At 41.2% G+C, this 22,953-nt stretch overlaps 1 protein-coding gene across 1 annotated transcript; it reads left to right on the top strand.

Annotated features, from left to right (window-relative positions):
• The first annotated feature begins 961 nt into the window (after positions 1 to 961).
• sncaip (synuclein, alpha interacting protein) lies at positions 962 to 22,736 on the top strand. Its single transcript, XM_082554379.1, has 12 exons — positions 962 to 1,119; positions 8,032 to 8,119; positions 9,485 to 9,557; positions 9,636 to 10,189; positions 11,900 to 12,065; positions 12,154 to 12,425; positions 12,527 to 12,706; positions 13,907 to 14,020; positions 14,591 to 14,716; positions 15,404 to 15,573; positions 16,195 to 16,284; positions 16,726 to 22,736. Exons 2-12 carry the CDS (start codon positions 8,063 to 8,065, stop codon positions 17,714 to 17,716), a joined length of 2,793 nt encoding a protein of 930 aa, XP_082410505.1. The 5' UTR covers positions 962 to 1,119; positions 8,032 to 8,062; the 3' UTR covers positions 17,717 to 22,736.
• Positions 22,737 to 22,953: the final 217 nt, after the last annotated feature.

Genomic DNA, 22,953 nt, shown 5'->3' with positions numbered 1-22,953 from the left:
TATTTGATGTACTATCTACAATTTTATCTTCGCATTTCTATAAAGGACTTTTAAACAGTTATCAAAGCCTCTCAGCGCGGCTAATGTAACTCGATATAGGCTTGTCCAGCTCCACTCTTTCTCAGTTACATAGATAGGCATAGCTTTGATTGTTCAAATTGCACTTGTTGGACCTCAAAATGGTCCAAAGGAAGGAAAAACAGCAACAACACCCCCCCCCCCCCCCCCCTTCTTCAATTTCAATGTCTATGTTTCTACATGTGAAACACTGAATTAAAGCGTCTGACAATCAACCCTATAATATATTATATATCAGTCTTTTAAGTCTATATTTTGTCTCCAGCTTTTAGCAGTTTCTGTCACTCGGTCCCTTTTGCTTAAAACTCAAAGGCAAACTTCTCTGTTCAAACCCCGACCTAGCCCAGTCATCCTAGGATTGTTCCCCACTTATTTCACTTATTATTTTGTTTATTGATAACATTATTATTATGGTAATTTCGCTGTGCTTTTCATTTTAGTCATGTTGTTTATGTGGGTTTTGTCTTTTGTTCTTGTGTTTTTGGGGGGACTTGGGATCTTAATACGTTTACCTGCTTTACTACCTACTCTACGTTTACTAGAAAACACTTTTTGTAAACTCTTGTTTATAAATAAAAAAATGTTTGACATTATTTTCAATGCTATGAAATTTGTTAGATATTATTTCAAATTCTTTTGAAAATGTGTATTATTCTTGCTTTGCTCCTTAGTGAATAAGCTACCCCGCTGCACAACAATAGTAAAAGAAAACAAACACAAATTATTTATTTATTTATTTAATTTTTTATTATTTATTAATTAATTTATTTTGCTTTATTTAGCCTAACAAATCAAAAAGAAAGTGAAGTTTGTCTTTTCTCCACACTACGTGGTCTTGGGAAATTTCCTCAGAGTGAGAGCTCACCCTGTTTCCGGCGCTTTGTGCTGCCCATATGTCAAAGTCTTTGTGCTTTTCAAGACAGAGAGGCGACAGAAGGGAAAAAAACAGCTGGATCCAACAACCATCCAGCTAGCGTTACCACTAGCAGCAACCAGCTCCTTAAACCGGCTAACCCCCCTCGGCTGCCTGACTTCCGAAAGGTACCGTGTCTGAAAACTGTCCGTTAACCGAGAGCTAACGGCTCCTTATTCCGACCGCCTTATCTTTTACCTGAGCTTTCTCTTTGACCCAATTTTCCAACTGCCAGCCTGGCTAGCCTGTTAGCTTCCACATTAGCTTCTTTAGATGCTGATTAGCTAGCTAGCTTAACTGATTAGCCTCCTGCTGCTTGAGCAGGTATCCGAGGATTAAACAAGCTGTCAGTAAGAATCATAGGAGCACACTCGCCTCCCATCCTTTGTTGTCATTTATAAAGCAGAAAGCATAGGGCTCTGTTGGCCTCTTTAAGTCTGCTTCATACTAACTGTCCTTTTAAATAAAGTCAAATGTTTCTCGTATTTTACTTTTATCTGCTTTTAAAGTGTTGCCATACTACATGTACAGTACTTTTAGTCATTTAAAGTACGCAAGTAGTGCTTTCTGATTGGTTTAAATCTTGTCTAGTGCGAAGACAATCTTATTTTCTGAGGTGTTGAAATCTGCAGATCTTTGATAAATTTACTCAGTTTTTACTGGAAAAAATAACTGTTATCTATCAGACTGCTTCCAACTAATATTAAGGCCAGAATAAAGTAAAGTAAAGTAACCACCTGTCAAATCAAACATGCGAGGCTACTTGAAAGTAGCTTTTATTTCTCTGGTGCAAACACTGGTTGAGGAGCTGAATGGCTCCTGTAACCACAGCAGTCCCAGGGGAGCACTGGTTGAAAACTGGCACATAATGCCAATGAGGGTTCTAAGTGCAGAAGCCTCACTTACCGACTGTTTCTGCTGGTGACAGGCAGACAATCAGAAGAAAGTTAGCTTAAAAGTGGAGGATTTTAAGCAGCTTGTTTGAGTGAGAGAAGATGAACTGGATGCCCTGATAAGGATAAATAATGAACTGTGAATGATGCCAAGTCCAAGAATAAAAACAGGGTGCTAATATTAGCTGTTCCTCTTTAATTGGGTAATCTATCATCTATTTTCTATTTTCTACTGCTCATTGTCTCCCCGGGTAGTGTCCATTTAGTCAGTTGTGTCATGGGAGTTATTGTTATATCCTGTGGCTATCATTGCAGTTTCTTTTGTCAGTGTGGGTTTTCTACTGTATGGACATGGATATTATGATTGTAATCCATGTTTTGAATGTCGTTCTGTATGCTGTCATTTAAATTTAACTTGGTGAGCTCTGAAGAAACTCCAGGTCTCGATTCTGTCTGATTTACAGCTTTATCTTGCAACCTGTGTTTGGCAGGGCTCAGCTGACAGTGGCGCTTGAACCCAACTAACCTCACGAGGAGTTCAGGGTTTTAGAGGTGCTGTGTGCATTCCCTGCTCCCAGTGGTCGTTAGATCACTGCTTCCATATCTATTTTTACACCAGTTCAACAAACAAGTCAGAACATGTAAATAAGGGAGACTTTGAGATGACGGAAGGTGGATTTTAGTTTCACTGATTTCCATGGGAAATGCGAAGTAGCATGCAGTAAATTTCTAATTACACTTTGAGGAAAGAATAAACTCCCATCCTTGTTTCTTGTCTTTCCTCCAAAACAACGCTTCATCTCTGATTATTTTTGTGTCTTGCTGTCTGGAAGGATTTGGACTCGTCAGCTGTTCACATAAACAGAGTGAGCAGACGTTTTTCTCCTTCCTTTTCTTTTCTTTAAAAGTTCTATGTTATTTTTGATGTCGGGTTTCGAAGCCTAAACTGTTGTTATCAAGGATATGCAGGCTCGACTCTTTCTCAAAGCTGCAATCAGAGGGTTTTTTATTTTGACCCGTTGACTCCCACGCAGTCTGAAAACAGCTCCAGTCTTACACGGACGCACCAGTTTGTTGCTTTCTGAACATCTTGGACTTCCATGACTGGACGTTTGTTCTTCTCAAAACATAAAGAAATCTCTAAGCGTAGTCTTAATGTGTGGTCAGAAAAACAGACAGATTTCTATTATTGCCTGGAAAATGACCATATGAATTTTAAATTACTTCTTGCTTTTCTCTGAAAGCAGTGTACAAGGAAAAAAATGTTAGTAATCAAAGATGAGAAAGTTATGTGGTAGAGTAGGGGTTAAAGCTTCTTTAAGGCGAGGTATGGCACAGCGGCACACAGTAACTTATTATATATGTGAGAAAATTGACGATTTTTCAGTTTGGTTCTAAATGCAGATAGCTGTAAGTGATCTCACATCAACAGGCTCCATGATCCCGAAAGAATGGGCCAAAGAAATGAAATGTTCCCTCAGAACATCTGGATCTTATTGTAGGTACACCACCTGATGACGTGAGAGGTCTCACAGTCTGACTCCACTGTAGCCATGGTGTTATTTTAGGTGATCCTCTCATGACTAATACTTCCATCATTGATTAAGCTGCAGATTTCTTGCAAATAATGGGGCTAACGTGCAATCAGTTTTTTTGATTTTCATTCTTTATTTCTAATTTGTGTGTATAGATATTTTTTAACATCAGCACAAATTTAGTCTACAAAGAAATCTTGCTGCTTTTTTTTTTACAGCCACCTTTGTAACAATTTGGGATTTATTGTAGCTGTTTTGAAGCCTCTTTCTAAATGTGCATACATTTCATTGGTCTTGTGTGTATAAAATTCCACGTATAGCCAAATAAGATGTTAAATAAACAAACACAAAAAATGTTGACTTTGTTTGAGAATGAGGTAAAGAAAAATAGCTACCCGTCCCACTTGCAAGTAATAAAACACTGAACAAATGGCACGCTGCTTCAGATGAGAAGGATGAAGCTAGAAATCTGCTGTGCTGCTTTAAATCATATTTGTCCAGTTCCAGTTTCTTTATGTAAACTTGGAGGTTTTTTTTCCTCTCATACAAAAGATGGAGTCATGAGTTCTATAGGGTTTCATGTAGTGCAGAGAGCAATGCAGTTATACATGGATACATTTCTATTACTATACAGATAATACCTGATTTTCTTTAACTATTAAGTCAGGGGAAAAATCAATTACTGAAGCTACAGGCATGTCTTGGAGACATGAAGGGCAGTGTGACTTGTAATTTTCACTCTGTTTGGCCCTAAGAAATTCAGAAAGCCTGTGTCTAACCTGATACTCTGGGTGGTATTATTGTGTCCTCCTGTTGTAATGTGAGTCATTTTTGACCATGCGTATGTTCTTTAAATTGCATACTGAAATTGTATATAGCACTGTCATCATTCCTCTATTGCTAAATATTATCAGCTAAATAAAACAGTCTTTTTTTTTCTTTTTCTTTTTTACTTTAAAATTATTCTTAAAACTTTACTTTTTAAGAACATCTATATGAGGTTCAGGTGAACATGAACCATGGGATATAAAGGGGCAGGAACTCAATAATAAGCCAATGAACATTTCAAGAAGTGTATTTATCTCCATCTTTACAATAAAGAGAGATACACCCACTCCCATTCAGCTGAAACTGAACCTCAACAGTATCCATGTGCCACACAACATGGCAACATTGACTTTCTATTGCTGTTTGGCTATTTGTGTGAAGGAGCGGGCCACTGGGTGTTTAGTGAAATCTCCTCCTCTGTATAATGTGTCTATCTTTTGATGTCTCATCTTTTCTTCAGCACATCTTACTTTCAATTCTAAGAAGTATATTTTTCACTTTTTGGCAGTTTTTGGTAGTTATTTTGTAAGTGGGAAACGTAGAATTAAAATGGCCTCAAGTGTTATTATAAAAATATGCTACTAGTGTCATGGGCCTGAGTCCATGAATCAGTGATTTTGTGGTAAATGGCCTGTATTTGTATAGCGCTTTTACTAGTCCCCTCTAGGGACCCCAAAGCGCTTTACACACCCAGTCATCCACCCATTCACACACACATTCACACACTGGTGGAGGCAAGCTACAGTTGTAGCCACAGCTGCCCTGGGGCAGACTGACAGAAGTGAGGCTGCCATATCGCGCCATCGGCCCTTCTGGCCAACACCAGTAGGCAGTAGGTGAAGTGTCTTGTCCAAGGACATAACGACCGAGACTGTCCAAGCCGGGGCTCGAACCGGCAACCTTCCGATTACAAGGCGAACTCCCAACTCTCGAGCCACGATCGTTCGTGTTTGGTGTATTTATTGTTGTTGTTATTATTATTGTTTGTGGGCTGTTTTGGGATGGTTTGTGTTTTGGGGTTTTGGATACTGGGTTTCTGGGTTGGTGCTCCCTCTGTTGGTCCCTGGTGTTAGTGTCCCCTGTCTGATCAGGATAATCAGGTCCAGCTGTGTCTCCCACCTGTGTGTGATTTCCCAGTGTCCCTCTGTGTATTTATAGTGTGTGTCTGCCTCTGTTCCTCGTTGTGTCTCTGCATTACTCTGTGAATCCTCAGCGTGCTCTCTCTGCTGTCCTCCCTTCGTGTTCAGGTTTGCTATTCTATGGTTTAGTTTCTCCCAGTTTAGTTTATCCTTAGTTCTGTTTTGCCATCCCCCACTTTGTGTTCTGTATTCTTAATAAACCACCCTCACATCTTAGTAAGTGCTGCATTCGAGTCCTCCTTTCCACTCATCACAACGGCTGCTGCCCCAGTCGTGACAAATAGAGGTTTAAAGTAATTTACTAAATACCGGAAACTAGTCTGTGAGTTTGGTATCTATGAAGAGCTTTCAAAGCCAGTTTCATCTTTGATCTGATCGTTGTTATGAGCTCTGAACTCAAAAAAGAAATGTAAACACGATCTGATTTTAGCCATAACCATGTTACTCCCTGGTTACTTAGTCCTACCAGCTGGAATAGAACAGGAAATTACACAGAAAACACTGACGATTACAGCATTGGTGAGCAATATTTTATTTATTTTTTTACAAACCATACCAGCTTCATGGTCAGAGCTTGTTCTCTATTTGGCCGGATTTTCAAAGAAAGAGAATGGCACTGATGAATGACAGGAGCTGATGACGTGTCTTCTCTTTCCTTGCAGGATCTTAACTAGAAACAGTGCTGATGTGATTGTTGAGTTTTTCTGTGCTGTCATGTAAATGGAATCTGTTCAATATGTGTTTTCACATTCTCTCTCCCTCTGACAAAATAAGTAATTTGGAAACATCCCTGTGGGCTCTGGAGACTTTTATAGAGTTAGTATGTAAATTGATTAATGAACAAAAGTAATAGTTGGAAACCTCATTAGCCATCTTGGGCCTCAGTCACACCAGCCTAGAGTCCAGTTGACAACCCTATGACCAGTTCCAGAGTGGTTGCTAAAAGTTGCTGTGAAAACTATACTTGACCCAATCAGCCACATTCATGCAGGCCCAATGATTAGTCAGTGATCCCCTGGTAACCACAAGTTGTGAGTGGTTACTGGAGGTTTCATGTAGTCATCAGGTGATATTTATGGGCTCAAATTGTGGTCATAAATATTTTGTACTTGTAATTCAGGATTTGTATGTGTAAAAAAGATTTGTGTGTGTGCAAAAAGTACAAATTTTGACCCTACTTTTCTTCCTTTCATCTGATTGGCCAATGTCATGTCAATCACAAATTTAACTATCCAATCAGAGAACAGATGGGTTTGGCTGTTGGAGGGGTGCTTTATGGAGCTTCAGGTCCTTGAAGAGAATAAATGCCCTTTTACATGCCAGCCCAGCATTTTCCTTCATCACCACGAAGGAAAACAGTCTGTGGTCGTCCGAGTTTGGTGATTTTTGTGCCACAGGTTTACGTGCTTAATACAGGGACTTCCACAGCCTTTTCAACGTATTTTTTTTCACGTCTGCATGCAAGTCCAACTTTTGTTTTGAATGCGAATAGTCTCATTTGCAGTTCGTCTCACACTTTACAAAGCAATGAATGAAGGCATGCAGCTTACATGTGTTTATCATCCCTGAAATTGTCATGTGGTTATCCTCTACCTATGTTAAGAGGACAGAAAAATGTTGGAAATTTTAGGCATTTTAAAAATGAATTCCTATGTAATCAGAGGCCATGTAAAGCAGAAAAGTTTCCTAATGCGGGAGTAAAATTTTGCATAGCTTCATTAGATAGCCTAAAGTTATTGTACAAAAAAATAGTGAAAACTTTCAGATTTGACAGATTTTTTTTTCTGTTTCTTGTTTCAGAGTTTGGCTTTTGTTGCCAGGGAGCTTCTTGCTCTTGTGTTTGTTGAGGTTGCGTGCTCATGGTACAAGTCACGCTGCTCTGTGATTAGTCCTGATTATCCTGCTGTGTGTTGCCTTTGATCACAACTGCTCAGTCAGATTGTGCAGTTGACAGTTAAGGCTTTATGTGCGGCATTACCCAGTAGAAGAGGATTTGATTTGCTTCAAATAATCCCTTTTAGCCCTTTCTTGGTGGGTGAAAGAGAAAATTCTCCTTAAAATAGAAGTGACTTTGTTATTTGTTCTGTGACTTTGTTCCCGGTGCAGAAATTTGTCATATCAGTTAGAAAAAGATCATCAAAAAGCACTTTAACGCACATTTTCAGCCAAACGGTTTCCTGCAGCTACTTCCTGTGTTTTATCCCCACTGATCATATCACTGCAGCAGTAATTCCCAGAGGTTGTTTTTTTTTTCATTTTCATGATTTAAATGCTGCTAAATAAAAAAGCTAGGCAAAGAAAGTTGTGGCTTTTATTGTCCTGATTTGTATAAAATGCAACCCCCCCCCCCCCCCCCCCCCCCCCGCCAAAAAAAGATAAGCGTGAGGAATAATTACCAGTCAAACCCAAGTCTACTTTTTTTTCTTTCTTTACAAATTATTCCCATAAATTTGAAAACTGGACTTTTTTAATTGGCTCAGCTAAACCAAAAACAACAAGTCAAACATTCATCAAACACAGAAACACAAAACTGTCTATTGACTTTGAATGTTGATGCTGATGAGCACAGGGAAACCATTAGTGATATCCTGTTGCTTTGTTAGTGCTTTTAGTCACACATTGACATCTTGCCTTTTTGTCTGCAGCTGGTTGTGAGGCTGATGATGTGGTGTGAAGATGGAGGCTCCTGAATACCTCGACCTGGATGAGATCGACTTCTCTGATGATTCAGTGGTCAGTATGATATGACAAGCTGCCCACAGGGGCGCAACTACCAGCTGCATCTTCATCACCAGTAAAGTTTGATGGGGTTGTACGCAGCTAACAGAATATAAAGCAGTTCAGTCTTTGCGTATCTCTGGAGCTCAAGAAGATGATAGTCACTACCACCCTTCAGTTTAAACACAGCTATGTAAATAATGCTAACTTTGCAATAAGCATATTTATGGTTGCTCAGTGCTTAAAAAAGATTATTATTTTGATCAATGATTAGCATGACTGTTGATTCACTTAAAATCATCCGCATTTGGTGAACTTCATAAAAAATGTGTACTTTTGCAGGAACTTAAAAAAACAACACTTTAAATGAAAGGCAAATAGATTAAAAAATGTTGGCAGTGCTGGAGTTCTACAGTAGAGAGTTAAGTTACATGCACACTGGAAGCAATTTGCAGGGACGTGGCATTGAGAGACTGTAAAAAGTGAATGATATTTTGCAACTTCAAACAGCTGTGGGTGAAATGACTAATGACAACATGAAATGGGCAAGAAAACAACAAATTTTCAGGTGAGCAACTCAAGAGACTACCACTGAGAGTGTTAATTGACATATGATGTGCTAGTAAATACATTAGAGGTTCACTTGGGCCTGGATTGTCCACAGATAACCAGACCATGTCTGTGCAGATGGTGCCAGCAGCAGACTCAGGCAGTAACCTCAGATAAAAAGTGATGAAGAGCTGAAGCTGATAACCAACTGACACACCACAGAAAACAGATCAGGTTAAAGTCAGAGATGCTGAGACAAAGCCAGCTGCAGACAGCTGTTAGTGATCATTGCACAGGTTCCACAGGATGTAGGCTTTTAGGGTAGTGGCAAAGGCATGGATCAGGGATGCACTTTCCTCTAAGTTACAGTATAAATCAGCCATACACACTAACCCTAAGGCTAAGTGGCAGGACCTGTTTTATCTATCTGATAAATAGGAAAATAAAATAAATTAGCCAGCCCATAGCATTGTATCAATTTTGGATGGGTGGGATGATACAGGTGGCCTTGACTGTAGCATCGTGCAGTCAAGGCCACCTTGATTGCACGAGGTGGCCTCAAACTGCTCTGTTCTTGGTCGCATTTAGTCAGTGCATTTCTTTATTCCGTTAACTTTCATGACGGAAAGATTTGGACAGATTTTCTTGGCTTTGGGTCTGTGTAGGAAGGAGTTTGAAATTACACAGCTGTAACTGCTTCAAGTTACAATCTGTCAGTACTTAAAGTAATTGGCTAATATCTAAATATAACTTCCTTGCACAGCTGCTGGACTGCTGCGTACAATTTTCTGTCTTTTTTTTTTTTTTAAATCTTTCCTCATCCTCTTACAGTATTCTGTCACGTCTCTGAAGAGCATCCCTGAGCTGTCCAGGAGAAGCGATGGTCAGGCAGAGGAGAGGCAAGGTAACTTAACAATAATATAATTACAGTTTGGCTTGAAACAGTTTAGATCAGATCTCTGATCATCCTGTCCTCCTGCAGCTCCAGCCATCAATTGGAGCCGCAGTGTGTCCTCCCACAGCGGCGGGGGAATCAAACCCACAGGGATTGCTGAGGTTCACAGTAAGTTCCGGCCGGTGAAGAGGGTCTCACCTCTTAAGCACCAACCAGAAACCACTGACGCAGAGACCGATGGTAAAGTCCAAGGTCAGGGGCTGGTTCTGGGGGAGCCAGTTGAGAGTAGTAAGGATGACCCTGACAAACAGACTAATGCCTCCTCTGACGGGCAGGGAGGAAAGGCTAAGAGCCTGGGCAGCAGTGTTGGTGTTGTTGGAGGGAGCAACAACCCCCAGGCTTTGTTTGGGGAACTGGAGCACTATGATCTGGACATGGATGAGATCCTGGATGTGCCTTATATCAAGTCCACTCAGCAGATGTCCACGCTGCCCCGTGTTCCCCACGACAAGCGGTCAGTGACGGGGAGCAACATAGGTGGAGGCACACTGGAGAGGAATCGGGGAGGAGGGCTGAAGAACTCCACTTTAACCCACAATGAGCCTCTGAGCCTGGGCAGCAGTAGTAGCTCACAAACTCAGGTGAGTGAGCCAGCATCTTTTATGCTTCATATTTCTGTTTGTATTTACAGTGCCTCTGTCCAGACCTAAACATATACATAAACAAATAAATATAGCTACTACTTTTGAAATGTGGGTTACAGTTGCTCCTGTACAGTAACATTAACAGATATAGACTAGACTATTCAACAATACAGTATGTTAAGATAAAAGGAATAGCACAATATATACACAAATCACCAAATAATAAATATCTGGGGTTGACAGATGTGAATATAAATAAATATCAAGAAAATTGACAGCAACAGTACTGAGTAAGAAAAGAGTGTGTGCAAAAAGATGTAACTATTGCAGTGTTTACAATGTGTTAGATGGAGGAGTTGTACAGGGAGATGGCCACAGGCAGGAATGATTTCCTGTGTTGTTCAGTGGCGCTTTTAGGTAATCTCAGTCTCTCACTGAACGTGCTCCTGTGGCTAGCCAGCATGTCATGGAGTGGGTGGGAGGTATTGTCCAACATTGTCTTTATCTTGGACAACATTCACTTCCCGACACCACTTTAAGAGAGTCAAGCTCCATACCCTCAACATTACTGGCCTTGTGGATCAGTTTATTGAGTCTGTTGGCATCAGCAATGCTCAACCTGCTGCCCCAGCATGCAACAGCATAGAGGATTGCTCTGGCCACAACAGACTCATAGAAAATCTTGAAGGACCTCAGCTGCCTCAGATGACACTGGCCCTTCCTGTAAAGTGCAGTGGTGTTTTTAACCCAGTCCAGTTTATTGTCTATGTGTACTCCAAGGTATCTATAGTCAATGTCACAATGTCCACGCTGACCCCGTGGATTTCCTGGTCTTTCCTGGTCCACAATCAAATCCTTGGTCTTTGCCACGTTGAGCTGCAGATGATTCTGCTCGCACCACGTGACAAAGGAGTCAACCACAGCCCGGTACTCGGACTCATCACCCCTGCTGATCCAACCACCACAGAGTCATCAGAAAACTTCTGAAGATGGCAGGTCTCTGTGCAGTGGCTGAAGTCTGTGGTGAAGAGGAAGGGGGAGAGGACAGTCCCTTGTGGTGCCCCTGTGTTGCTAATTACCATCACAATGTGGAAGACACACTTACTGTGGTCTTCCTGACAGGTAATCAACGGGACACAGAGAAGCATCCACCTGCATCGCTGTTAGATTATTTTTATTAATCCTTTATTTATCCAGGTAAAAAATCTCATTGAGATTAAAAATCTCATTTCCAAGAGAGACCTGGCATCATAGCAACAAAAGTCACATACCACATAGGTATATAACATTATCACCCAGGAGAGTCAGCCTGGTGGTGTTGAATGCACCACCAGGCTATTTTTTGAAGTCAAAAAACACGACCCTCACAGTGCTCTCCTGCTGGCCCAGATGGGTGTAGACACGATTGAGCAGGTAGATGATGGCGTCCTCAGTTCCGAGTCGGGGCTGGTAAGCCAATTGAAGGGGATCCTGATGTGGTCTGACTATGGGTTGGAGCTGGTCCAGGATGAGTCTTTCCAGGGTCTTCATGATATGGGAGGTCAGTGCCACAGGCCTGTAATCCTGGGGGCCACTGGGATGTGGCGTCTTTGGTACAGGGACGAGGCGTGATGTCTTCCACCGCACTGGGACCCTCTGCAGACTCCAATATAACTGTGACTGTAATTTTCTCACTTAAACTAAAAGCTCACTTGGTGTTTTCTGCAGTATTGCGTTCTGTCACCAGTGAAGTGGTCTGACCTGAGGAAGTCCAAATCAATGGATCCAGACCTCCACCACCTCCACCGATCCCCAGGTGGAGGAGGTTACCAGCCAGAGATGTCTTCTGGCCTCCTTAGCTGCTCGTCCTCTCTCTCTTCTTTCTCTGATGCAGGTATTAAATAAATGTACTGTCCTCTGTTCTGTTCTTCCGTGCTAACATGTATATATATATACATATAAAGACATGACATGATTTTCAGACAAACTGCTGTCTGCACGGGTCTATCCAGACTCTCAGAGCCAGAGACCAAGTGTGGACCCTCCAGGGGGCCCAGGACTAATTTTCCCTCTGCCAGGGGGCAGCGTGAGCAGGCAGGACAGCTCCAAATCCTGGGCTTCTGCATCAGGAGGAGTGGGAGGTGGGTCAAGGGGGTTTGGAGGGAGTGGTGGAGCAGGAGGGGAAGTAGACGAGGAATCCAAGAAGAACCAGAACATCATTAACATCGTTAGAGAAGGACAGATCTCATTGCTGGTGCGTATTTCATCATATTTTGTCATCCTTCTCCTCATCACCCCGTCGTCCTTTACACTTCACAACCTCTGTGTTTTCTCCTCTTTGTCCTCCTTGTGCAGCCTCACCTGGCAGCTGATAATCTGGAGCTGATCAGAGACGAGGATGGAAACAACCTGCTCCACATCTCGGCCTCTCAGGGCCACGCCGACTGTCTGCAGCATCTCACATCTTTGATGGGGGAGGATTGTCTCAATGAGCGCAACAACCAGCAGCTCACCCCCGCTGGTCTGGGGGTCAAGGTGAACTTCAGTGTTAGACTGGGTGTATGTCTCCAAAGTAACATGCTTGTATTCAAGTGCTGGCAGAGATTCTGCTTTAATGACATTGAGAAGACAACTTTGAATTACATCAAGCCAGAGTACTGGCACCCCACTGTGTGGTGTGTTCAGGGTCACCCAGCAGTGTTGGCATTCAGCGGTGTCATCATGCATGTTACACACATTAACTGCAGTATCTTGTTTGTCAGATAAAGTCCAACAAAAGTGTAAGAAATGTGTTTATGCAGCTTCAGCCTTATTTTAGCTATGTATCTACCCTGCATGATGTGAATGTAATGTGCCTGTATACCCTTTAAGTCTTCAAATTCCCACTGTTCATACCTGCAGGTCAAAATATTAGTCCTCCTGAAAGTAGAAAAAAACATCTGTAAGCTAACAAGGGTATGCAGACATTTGATTGGTTACTGACAGCTGGTCAGTGAGGTCATACTGTAATAATAAGATGGAGGTTTTTGATAAAATTAGGTAAACGTTTACTCCAGCTCTATTGGCAGCCGCAGGATGTTAGAAAGAAAGAAGTTAAATGCCGCAAATATGAGCAGGTCCTGCTTTGGCAGCCCTGTAGTGGAAACTAGGCTCTTGATTGGCTGCCAGAAGGGAAGTGTGTTATCTGGAGACAAGCTCTGCAGCTGTTTGCTGATTCCTGATTGGTTGTTATTAACAAGACTGTTGTTTATATGCTTAGATTAACAGGATGACAGATTTCCAGCCACCTGGTCCATGCTGAAGTATGTTAAATGAATGTAGTCGTATTACTCACGTTGCAGGGGCATAAATCTTTTCACTGACTCATTGTGGGAACTTGGCTACTTTTTAGGCCACATATCAGTAGTACATAACAGTTTGGATCTAAAGACACAAATAAGTTCATAGCAATGGTTCCTCTCTGGAAAATATCACAAGAATCATGTTGTGACATTTTAGGAAGCTGTCTTTTCTCACTGTAACACTCTATAAGAAATAAATTGTGCCAGCCCTGTTCTTACTCCTAGAAAAACTCAGCTTATTTTAGGTGAAGTTGTTGCCCGCATGAAGAACATTCGGTAGCTTTTTTTCAAAGAAGCTGGCTGGCTAAATACTGATCTGGTCACATTGCAGTTTGGACATGCACCGGCTGATATGGCTCGAAGTGATTGAAACATGCGTGCGTGTTTGTTGTAGAATGGTCATCTGGAGTGCGTGAGGTGGATGGTAAGTGAGACAGAAGCCATTGCCGAGCTGAGCTGCACCAGAGAACATCCCAGTTTGATCCACTACGCGGCCCGATATGGACAGGTAATACACACACGTGCACATAAACACACACATGCAGGTGATGAGAGCAGTCGATTTTATTTTTTCCACATTACACATTGAGTGTTTTCATTCCCTACAAGTCAGTAGGTGGATATATTGGTAATTTATAATTTGCTTGTGACATCTGTGATTTCCAAGTGTGTGGCACAGCAGTCAATAAACAAATCAGATTGTTTGTCTGTTTACTTAGCGTAAGTTTAATTTGTGTGTTATTTTTAAGTTATCTTTTATTATTACCATGAGGAAAATTCATTCACTTTATTTAACCCATCCTATGAAATAGGAGTAGCGTAAAGCCGCTGTGCAAGGGACGACCATCTTAATAACTTAACCTGGCATGTTTTTGCTGTTGATATTCTAGTGTAAAAGCTAAAATGAAATGCTTGAATCACATGAACTGTTAAACTTTATTATGAGAATTTATTGCTGCTTTTAACTATCATTAACAAATAATGACACATTATCATGGTTACTCTCATTTCACTGATCCAATAAGACGATGAACATTTAGTTATATTGTTTTAATGGATATGCCATCTCTCCCTTCAGGAGAAGGTGTTGCTGTGGTTGCTTCAGTTCATGCAGGAACAGGCTATCTCTCTGGATGAAGTCGACCAGAACGGAAACACTGCAGTCCACATAGCAGCTCAGTATGGTCACCTCAGCTGTATACAGGTAACCTGATGTTTAAGTCTGTGATATAGCTTCAAGATTTACATCACTGGATGTTTTGCTCCCATAAATATACAGCAGGTTCTGCTGTTAGTCCGCCTGCTGTCAGAATCTGTGTGGACTGAATGACTTGAGCTCTAACCTCGACCTGCGGCAGGTGGAGAGTTGGTCATATTGTTTATTGTCTCAGAGCAGCTAATGCTTTGTCTTTATTCATCTGTTTCTCTGGTAATGTGTCATTCACGGGGTTTTTAAAAAGTTCTACTATCTTGAACCTTTTTTTCCTGTTCCTAAATATTGTTTCTTTGCTCGGAGATTTATCACTTTATCACCATCCATCACGCTTCTGTAGAGTAAAAGGTTAAATGCTCGCTGCAACATTCTGGTTAGTTCCTTTTTCTCTTACTTAACCTGACACAACACTGATTTATTACAAGTGTTAGGTTTTACACTTTTTGCTAATTTTCCTGCAATAGAGGCTGAGGGGTATTTTCTCTGTAGGTGGCACACCCTGCTGAAGGAAGGGCGGATATTATTAGTCTTGTCTGCTTCCTGCTGGCTAGCCCAGGCTGACAATCAAAATACTGATAACTAATGATATGGTTTAAATGAGAGAGCTGCTTCTCTGAAACGTCTGAAACTTGTGGGCTAGAGCTCAGAACTGTGAAAGGTTTGTGTTTGTTTATCCAGACTCTGGTGGAGTACGGCTCCAATGTGACATTCCAGAACCAGCAGGGGGAGCGGCCTTCCCAGAGTGCCGAGCGGCAGGGACACACCACTTGCGCCCGCTACCTGGTTGTAGTAGAAACCTGCATGTCGCTGGCCTCGCAGGTTGTTAAGCTCACCAAGCAGCTCAATGAGTAAGTTGATGTGTTTTTGCATAGTTTAGAATTGTAGTATTATCATCCTGTTATCTGAGTCTCAAATATGTCATAACCCCAAAATGTTCAGCTTATCACATTATGAGATGAGAACATCATCACCACTGGTGGTCATTAATAATAATTCTTTGGAAAAGATCCAGCCGTCCATTTTTTTTTAAACTTCTTATTCACTTCAGGGTTGCTGGAAACTATCCAGGGCCATTTTTAAAAATGGCGGTTTGGATTTTTCTCTCATGACTCATCATTGACTGGTTAATCGGTGGCATGCTGCCTGTCGACGTCACATTTTCACATAGACTCAGCTCACATCGAACCCCAGCTGAGCAAGTACTAAAAAAGTACCTGATACCAGGTACTGCTATCTAATGGAAAAGCCTAAAAACCGAGCTGAGTCAAGCTGAGCCAAGATGAGTGGGTACTAGTGGAAAAGAGCTATTTGTGTCTTTGTGGGATATCTTTTATTAATTATTTGCATCATGAAATCTGTTTGTGTAATTGTTTTGAAACAGACAGCATTCAGACTTCAGTGTTCTTGGAAAAACACAGGAGCTGTCTCAGTGTTAGAGCTGTCATATGTGTTGCATGTTTGTCATGTAGACAGGCGTCAGAGAGAATGGCCTTACAGAAACAGCTGCAGAGACTGATGGAGCCCAACAAGGCAGAGGGGACACCGTCCAGATCACCCAGGTAACAGGCACACACACACACACGCTCGGTGTGTAAAAGCCATACAGATGAAAGTTAATCATATAATAAAAGAAGATGTGGAAGCTAAGATCTGCTTAATGAGTCAGAGCTGGTAAAGTGACAAAGCAGCAGCTTTCTCAGTAGAGCTTGGTGAAGGACCACAATAACTTGAAAAACATAGACATGTGCCTTAGGTCATGCCAAACAAACAGAAATCGTTGCTAATGATTCCAACAGATCTAGCAGGTAACAGCTAAGCAACACACTGCTTAAATAAAAAGGCTGTGTTTTATTGTTGAGTGGTGTGTATGTACTAGGGATGTGAATAAGTAGTTGACTAAGCAGTTTAACACTGCTTTCATCGCTAACCAAAGGTAGAAATACTAAAGCGTTAAAATATGAACATGGAGCATGATCTCTGTCTCCCTGTCTGCGCTGCAGCTCCCATCAACCCTCTGTGGAGGCGTGGCAAGAGATGATGTTGACTGCTGAGGGGACTCCTGGTGACGGTCACTGGTTGGTTCGTCAGGGAGGGGTGGGTCCAGACTCCGTGCTGCGGCAGCTCCTGGGGAAGGACATGTCGGAGACACTCTGTCCTAGAGAGAGACTGCCTCCTGCAGGTGGTATGAGCAGAGAAGGCCCTGGGGCTCCTGGGGGCCGCAGAATTGGGCTGGTGGAGAGGAGAGAGCTCAAACTAGCAAGACTCAAACAGATCATGCAGCGTTCCTTAAGCGAATCCGATTCAGATGGTTATCCACCAGAAGAGGGCAAGAATCAGGGAGCTCCACCCTCAAACACACTACGACCTGATAGGCCATCCCACTTGCCAATCACAGAGGAGGAGCCGGTGTCAAACCACCTCCAACTAATGATGAAAAAGCACCTCCCCTCATCATCATCTTCCACAGTTGAGAGGAAGCTGGCATTTTCTCTCAGTGGATCAAAGTCAGTAGATAGCATTGGCTACAACCCGTCCCCCACCTCCAGTGACCCTGAAGCCACAGATGGCAAAACCCCAGACGTTCCAGGGGACCAGGATGCCACCAATGGCCAGAAAGTCGCAACCAGCCCCAAGAGTGCCCTGAAGTCTCCCTCATCTCGCAGGAAGACATCCCAGAACCTCAAACTGAGGGTTACATTCGATGAGCAGGTGCACAAGAGCTCCAGTCAGGAGGCAGAGCCAACAAAAGTGCATCAAGGGAAGGAGAGGACTCCAACAGGAAGTTCTGAAAGCAAGCGGCCTTTCGGGACGTTCCGCTCCATCATGGAGACACTGAGCGGAAACTCAAACCATAATAACAACAACAGTGGTGGTCAGTCGGGTTCTGCGGTTAAAGTGTCCACCATGCAGAACTCCTCTGGCAGGAAGTCAGAGAGTAAAAGCAGCCCAGGAGGCGGAGCCAAGGGCAAGAGCAAAACCAGTAACGTTTAACCAGCTAGTTCCTACTGAAGGGCAGAAAGCGCATAATGAACAGAAAGCAATCAAGAGCAAACAGCACGAGGCAGAACATGAGAAACGTAAATTAATTTACATAATTTGTGTGAGACATTACAGAAAACTGACCACAAATAGTGACACGGGACATAAAAATGCTTCTTGATAGGCAGACCTTACATGTTTCAGTGGTAATGTCTTAAGACAGGGGTGTCGAACTCCAGGCCTTGAGGGCCGGTGTCCTGCAGGTTTTAGATCTCACCCTGGGTCAGCACACCTGAATCAAATGATTAGTTCATTACCAGGCCTGTGGAGAACTTCAAGACATGTTGAGGAGGTCATTTAGACATTTAAATCAGCTGTGTTGGATCAAGGACACATCTAAAACTTGCAGGACACCAGCCCTCGAGGCCTGGAGTTTGACACCTGTCCCTGAAAAGCCTTCAGTTGATCCCAAGTGATCACCACGCAACAGTAAGAGGATTAAGGGGACTAAAAAGAGAGAGCATATTTCTCCCAAATTGGCTCAACTTCATGGGCTCCCTGTTAAATCCAGAATGTATTTTTTAAATCTTCATCCTTACATAGAAAGTCCAGAATGATCAGGTGCCATCATACCTTAAAGACCTCATAGTAAGGGTTTCAAAAAGCAGAATGAAAGCTGGAGAATTCAGCTATCGGGCTAAAGAATTAGCTCCCAGTTTGGATTCAGGAGACGGACACCCTGAACTGAACTGTCCACTTCTAAAATTTCCTTTGTAATAAAGCTTTTACTTATGGTTGGATGAGGTGACCCTGAAACATCCTTTTATGCTGCTATAGGTTCAGGCTGCACTTCCCATGATGCACTGAGCTCTTCTACTTGACTTCTTTTTATTCTTATATGTGCAACTGTTGCTCTCTTGTTGTTTGTAGTCTCTCTGTGTCCATCTTTACTCTCTTCCCTTTTGCTCCACCCTCCACCCAGTCACACTAAATGCAGCCCAACCCTAACAGCTGGAGGTCTTGTCCTGTTAAAAAGGAGTTCATTCTCCCCGTTGTCACCAAGTACTCCTTATAGGTGATTGTGTGATTGTTGCAGTTCTCTCTCTAATAATGATGTAACTTACAATAAAAAGCGCCTTTTAGATGACTGTTGTTTTGAACAGACACTGTACAAAGATATAAACAACTTATAAAAACAACAACTAGCTAGAATGTAACTGAAGTTTCTCATGTTCATTGTCTCAGATGTTTAGCTTTTGATTTGACAAAACAAACTGTTTCATGTCTTAAGTTCTCTGAAGGATTTGTTTTATTTGATGGGCTGATGATGATGATGATGCTGTGGTAGCTGATGTCCTACGGAAACCTCACTTCTCCATATTTCAGCTTTTCATGCATTTCTTTTTTTTGTTTGTTTTATTTTGTTGCACAAAAAGTGTCAACATTTTCTAAATGGAGGTTTGGAGTTCCTGTTTCTCTGCCGCTGTTACTGTGCTCTGATCAACACTAAAGACGAACTTAGGAATATTAGTATTTATGTTTACACACAGTTATATGATTAAATTTTTTTTATGTGGCTATAATCATGCACATTTCTAACGTGCAGCAGCACAACAACAAATTTTTAAAAACCACTGTATATATTAGTATTTAATTATGTGGTTTTGTTTGTTTTACATTATATTCAACTTTTTAATTTTGATTTTATCGTCTATGGCATGAAGTAGAAATTAGTAGTTTGATGTGTTTTTGAGACTGGGAGGTTTAAAGATGCACCTTCTACAGCAGCTGATAAACTGGCTGAGCATATGAACGATGAAGTGGGAAAAGAAAACGTTTAAGCTTTTTCCTTTTTCCTTCTTTTTCTTTTTTCTTTTTTTTTTTTTTTACATCTTTTGTGAGATTGAAGTTTTACAAACTTTCTCAAAGCTTGAAACATGAAGACTGAGGCTGTAATCTGATACTCCTATCCATTTTTTTTTCAATACTGCAACATTTTCTGGTTCAGTGTTTAAAATAGGAAACTTTATTTATCACGAGCCACATTTCCACCTTAATTTATCAGAACTCTTGCTTATATGTCTAAACTTTTCAAGTTTCCACCACGCTCTGGAAATATTTGGCAAATACAAGCCAGTCATTTATAAAATCATTGACTTACTATTAGCAGACCCACATTGTCGGGTTAATATTAAAAAAAAAAAAAATCAAAAACATAACAATATATAGATTAAAAAGTGAGCGTATAGTCGAACAATCAACAACACTCAGGACTGTAACCCCACCTTAAAAGATTAAGCCCTGCCCACTTCTGCTTCCACCTCGCCATACACGTGCCTGCAGAACACACTGTAGATGATTCTCAGTGGTTCGATGTAGCTGGCTGGAACCACTGACCATGTACTACCATGACTAATCCCTTATGCAATTACAGATTGTGCTCTTTATGTCTGTGAAGGTTCTCGGTCATCCAGGTCATCGTAGTCCTTTAATGTTTGTGCTCTGTAGTTGAGAAACGTCCATTTGTGTTCTGCAGAAACCTCAGCTTTGTTTTTAAGTTTTAAACGGTCTCCCTGAAACTACATTTTGTAGAATAACTGACAAGGTGTTTATCTCCCAGGAACATTACTGCATTAAAAATGTTGCAGCTCTAAGTCGCAGCATATATCAAAGATAACAATATGAAGCAGGACTAAATGAACTCAGTAAATGAGGCATTCCTAAGCTTTGGGACGTTTTGTGGTGCTTTCTTGTAATCCAAAAATGATTTGTAATTTTCTTAACATTTAATGTTTGACACAGCCTCTAGAGCCTCACTAGCGCCCTCTAAAGGCTTTTGTTTTTCTTGCTGTCCGATTGCATGAAAAGCAGAACAGATTACAGCCCCAGTTTTTTAAAAGCTGTGGGAAAAACTGGATCACGTCTGTTATGTTTTAAACACATGTTTATGTTCATTCAATTACTGTTACTGATGTTTCACAGTGGTTTGGACTTTATTCTCTAGTTTTTAATTCACATTCCTGTATATTTTTTGCAGTTTGAGTCAGTATCATTCTGCACTGCAGTTTCAGATGGTTTACAGTCACCTTTTTGCAGTTTTCTATTCCTCTGGCTTTGCACACTCGCTGTGTGTGGTGGGCTGCAGTAGTTGGTGGGTATCTGAGGCAGTGGGGCTCAGGAGGATTTACCCGCATCTAGTCCTGATCTGTTAAAGGAACAGTCCAACATTTTAGTTTGTCATCTCTGTGCACTTTGCCTCTGATTGGATGATTAAGTCTGGGGACTATGCGTACAGAGTCTCTTCGCTTCATGTTTTTTTTTTTTTTTTTTTTTCCCCCCATTTAATATTTATCTGAATTGATATTTCCCAAATATCTCACTCTTCACTGTTTAATTGCTAAATTTACAGTTAAGTGTAAAGGAGGTGTGACAAGATTAAAACTTTACTCTTACTCAGGACATAAAGGTTCCCATGCTTGCTTCACACCCCTTCCAGTGAGCACACTGGAAAAGACAAGGTGTCATTCGGCTTTAAAAAAAACAGTCAGATTTGGGACCTGTTATGCATTTACTTCTTTTCTGTCGTATACATACTATTACAGTGGTGGATGCTTACATTAAACAGAGTTTCAAGTAATTAAGTCAGTGTATGTACAAGTAATCCCTGAAACCCAGGCTTTAGACTCCCCTAAACACCCCATTGTCCTACAGGGTTGTTTTTCCTATTGTTGGGACGTCAGACACAGCAGATCCCTAATTCAGTCATTTCGACAGCTGCACCAACCTGCTGATCATACCTTCAGGTTTTCAGAAAGTTGCCTCAAAGGAGCTAAAGCAGCTGGGGAAAATATGGCCTTTTATATTTAAAGGTCTGTAATCATTCCCAAAGATTCAACATAACGTTCATGCTTTCCTGCCAAATTATAATTAGTAATTTGATACTAATTATAAGAAAATAATTTGTTTTGTTTTTATACAGTAACTTTAGCATAACTGAAGTCGTGCAAAGTTTTACCATAATACTGTGAAAACTCTGAATTACAGGCCTCTAAAGCATACAGGGTTGGTGCTTTTTAAATTGCCTTATTTGTCCTTCATCACTTCAGGAGTACAGCAGATGGACACATGAAATTTTCAGGACTGAAACACAATCTTGAACTTTGTTAAAAACTGCAACCAAATTTTAAATCGGTTTTAAACCAACTCGAAGTGTCACAGTTTTTTTTCTGAGGATGAGGAATTGTTTTAATTTTAATTAATTTTTCATCTGAAATTTCGTGCAGCCAGCTGCTGAACCTGAGAGTCACCTGTAAAGTCTGCTTAGAAGGTCTGTGAGAAAAAAAATCATAGTATGAAGGCGCAGTGAATGAATCATGTCTTCATTGTGAAATGCCAAAGTTATTGTATATAAACTAAGCTGATTCTGGCATTTTTAATGTGGAATTACCAGATTAAATACTCAAATTTTATTTAATTTTTTTAGGTCATTTTGAATTTCAGACTTTTAAAAGTACAAACAAAAATCAATTTCCTTTAACAAAAATTTCCTGGGAAAATATGAACAGGCTGCAGGCCTTTAGGACCGTTATACCTGGAGCAGGTTGCAGGGAAATGTTTCAGCTTCCATTGCCTCAAAATATTGCTCGTTGCCAAACAATCAGTGTTCTCTTGGCGGGGCCGGCTGTGTTAAAGATTGTCTTTGAAATGAAGTTGTTTTTATCTGGAGCATTTTCTTTGTAGGCACTCCCTCAGGACAAGAAACGGGAGACAAACTGAACTTTTGTGCTTCTAATGAACTCTTTAGAAGCACGGTTACTGTTGCTGCATCGACTTGGATGTTTCCTCTCAATGCAAAGAAAGAAAAACAATAAAAAGAGACGCAGTATCAGTGAATGTGGAAGTGGAAGTGTCTGACCTGAGTTTAGATTTTTTTTTTTTACTAACCAATGTGTACAGAGACGGACGTCTTCTGTCCTGCTATTTAAATTGTTGTGAAGGCTGAAGACGAACTGAAATAAACTTTATTTCTGGACTTCCAGGTGGTGTCGGGTCTAATTGTTCACAATGGTGGGATGAATAATGTTCCTCTTTTTTGATCCCCGTTATCAGAGCAATATTTCATAAATATTACCTTCCCTGTATCATAGTGACACCTGAACTCTTATGTAGATATTAACTTACTGCTTCATTTAACAGTCATTAACTGGCTTTTTCATGTTTTATCAAATGACTAAAGAAAAGGGATACGT

The sequence above is a fragment of the Aulonocara stuartgranti genome (genome assembly GCF_965226115.1).
Source record: "Aulonocara stuartgranti genome assembly, chromosome: 12".
NCBI lineage: Eukaryota > Metazoa > Chordata > Actinopteri > Cichliformes > Cichlidae > Aulonocara > Aulonocara stuartgranti.
Note: the sequence above shows the minus strand (reverse complement) of the source record. Positions and strands in the feature narration are given on the sequence as shown.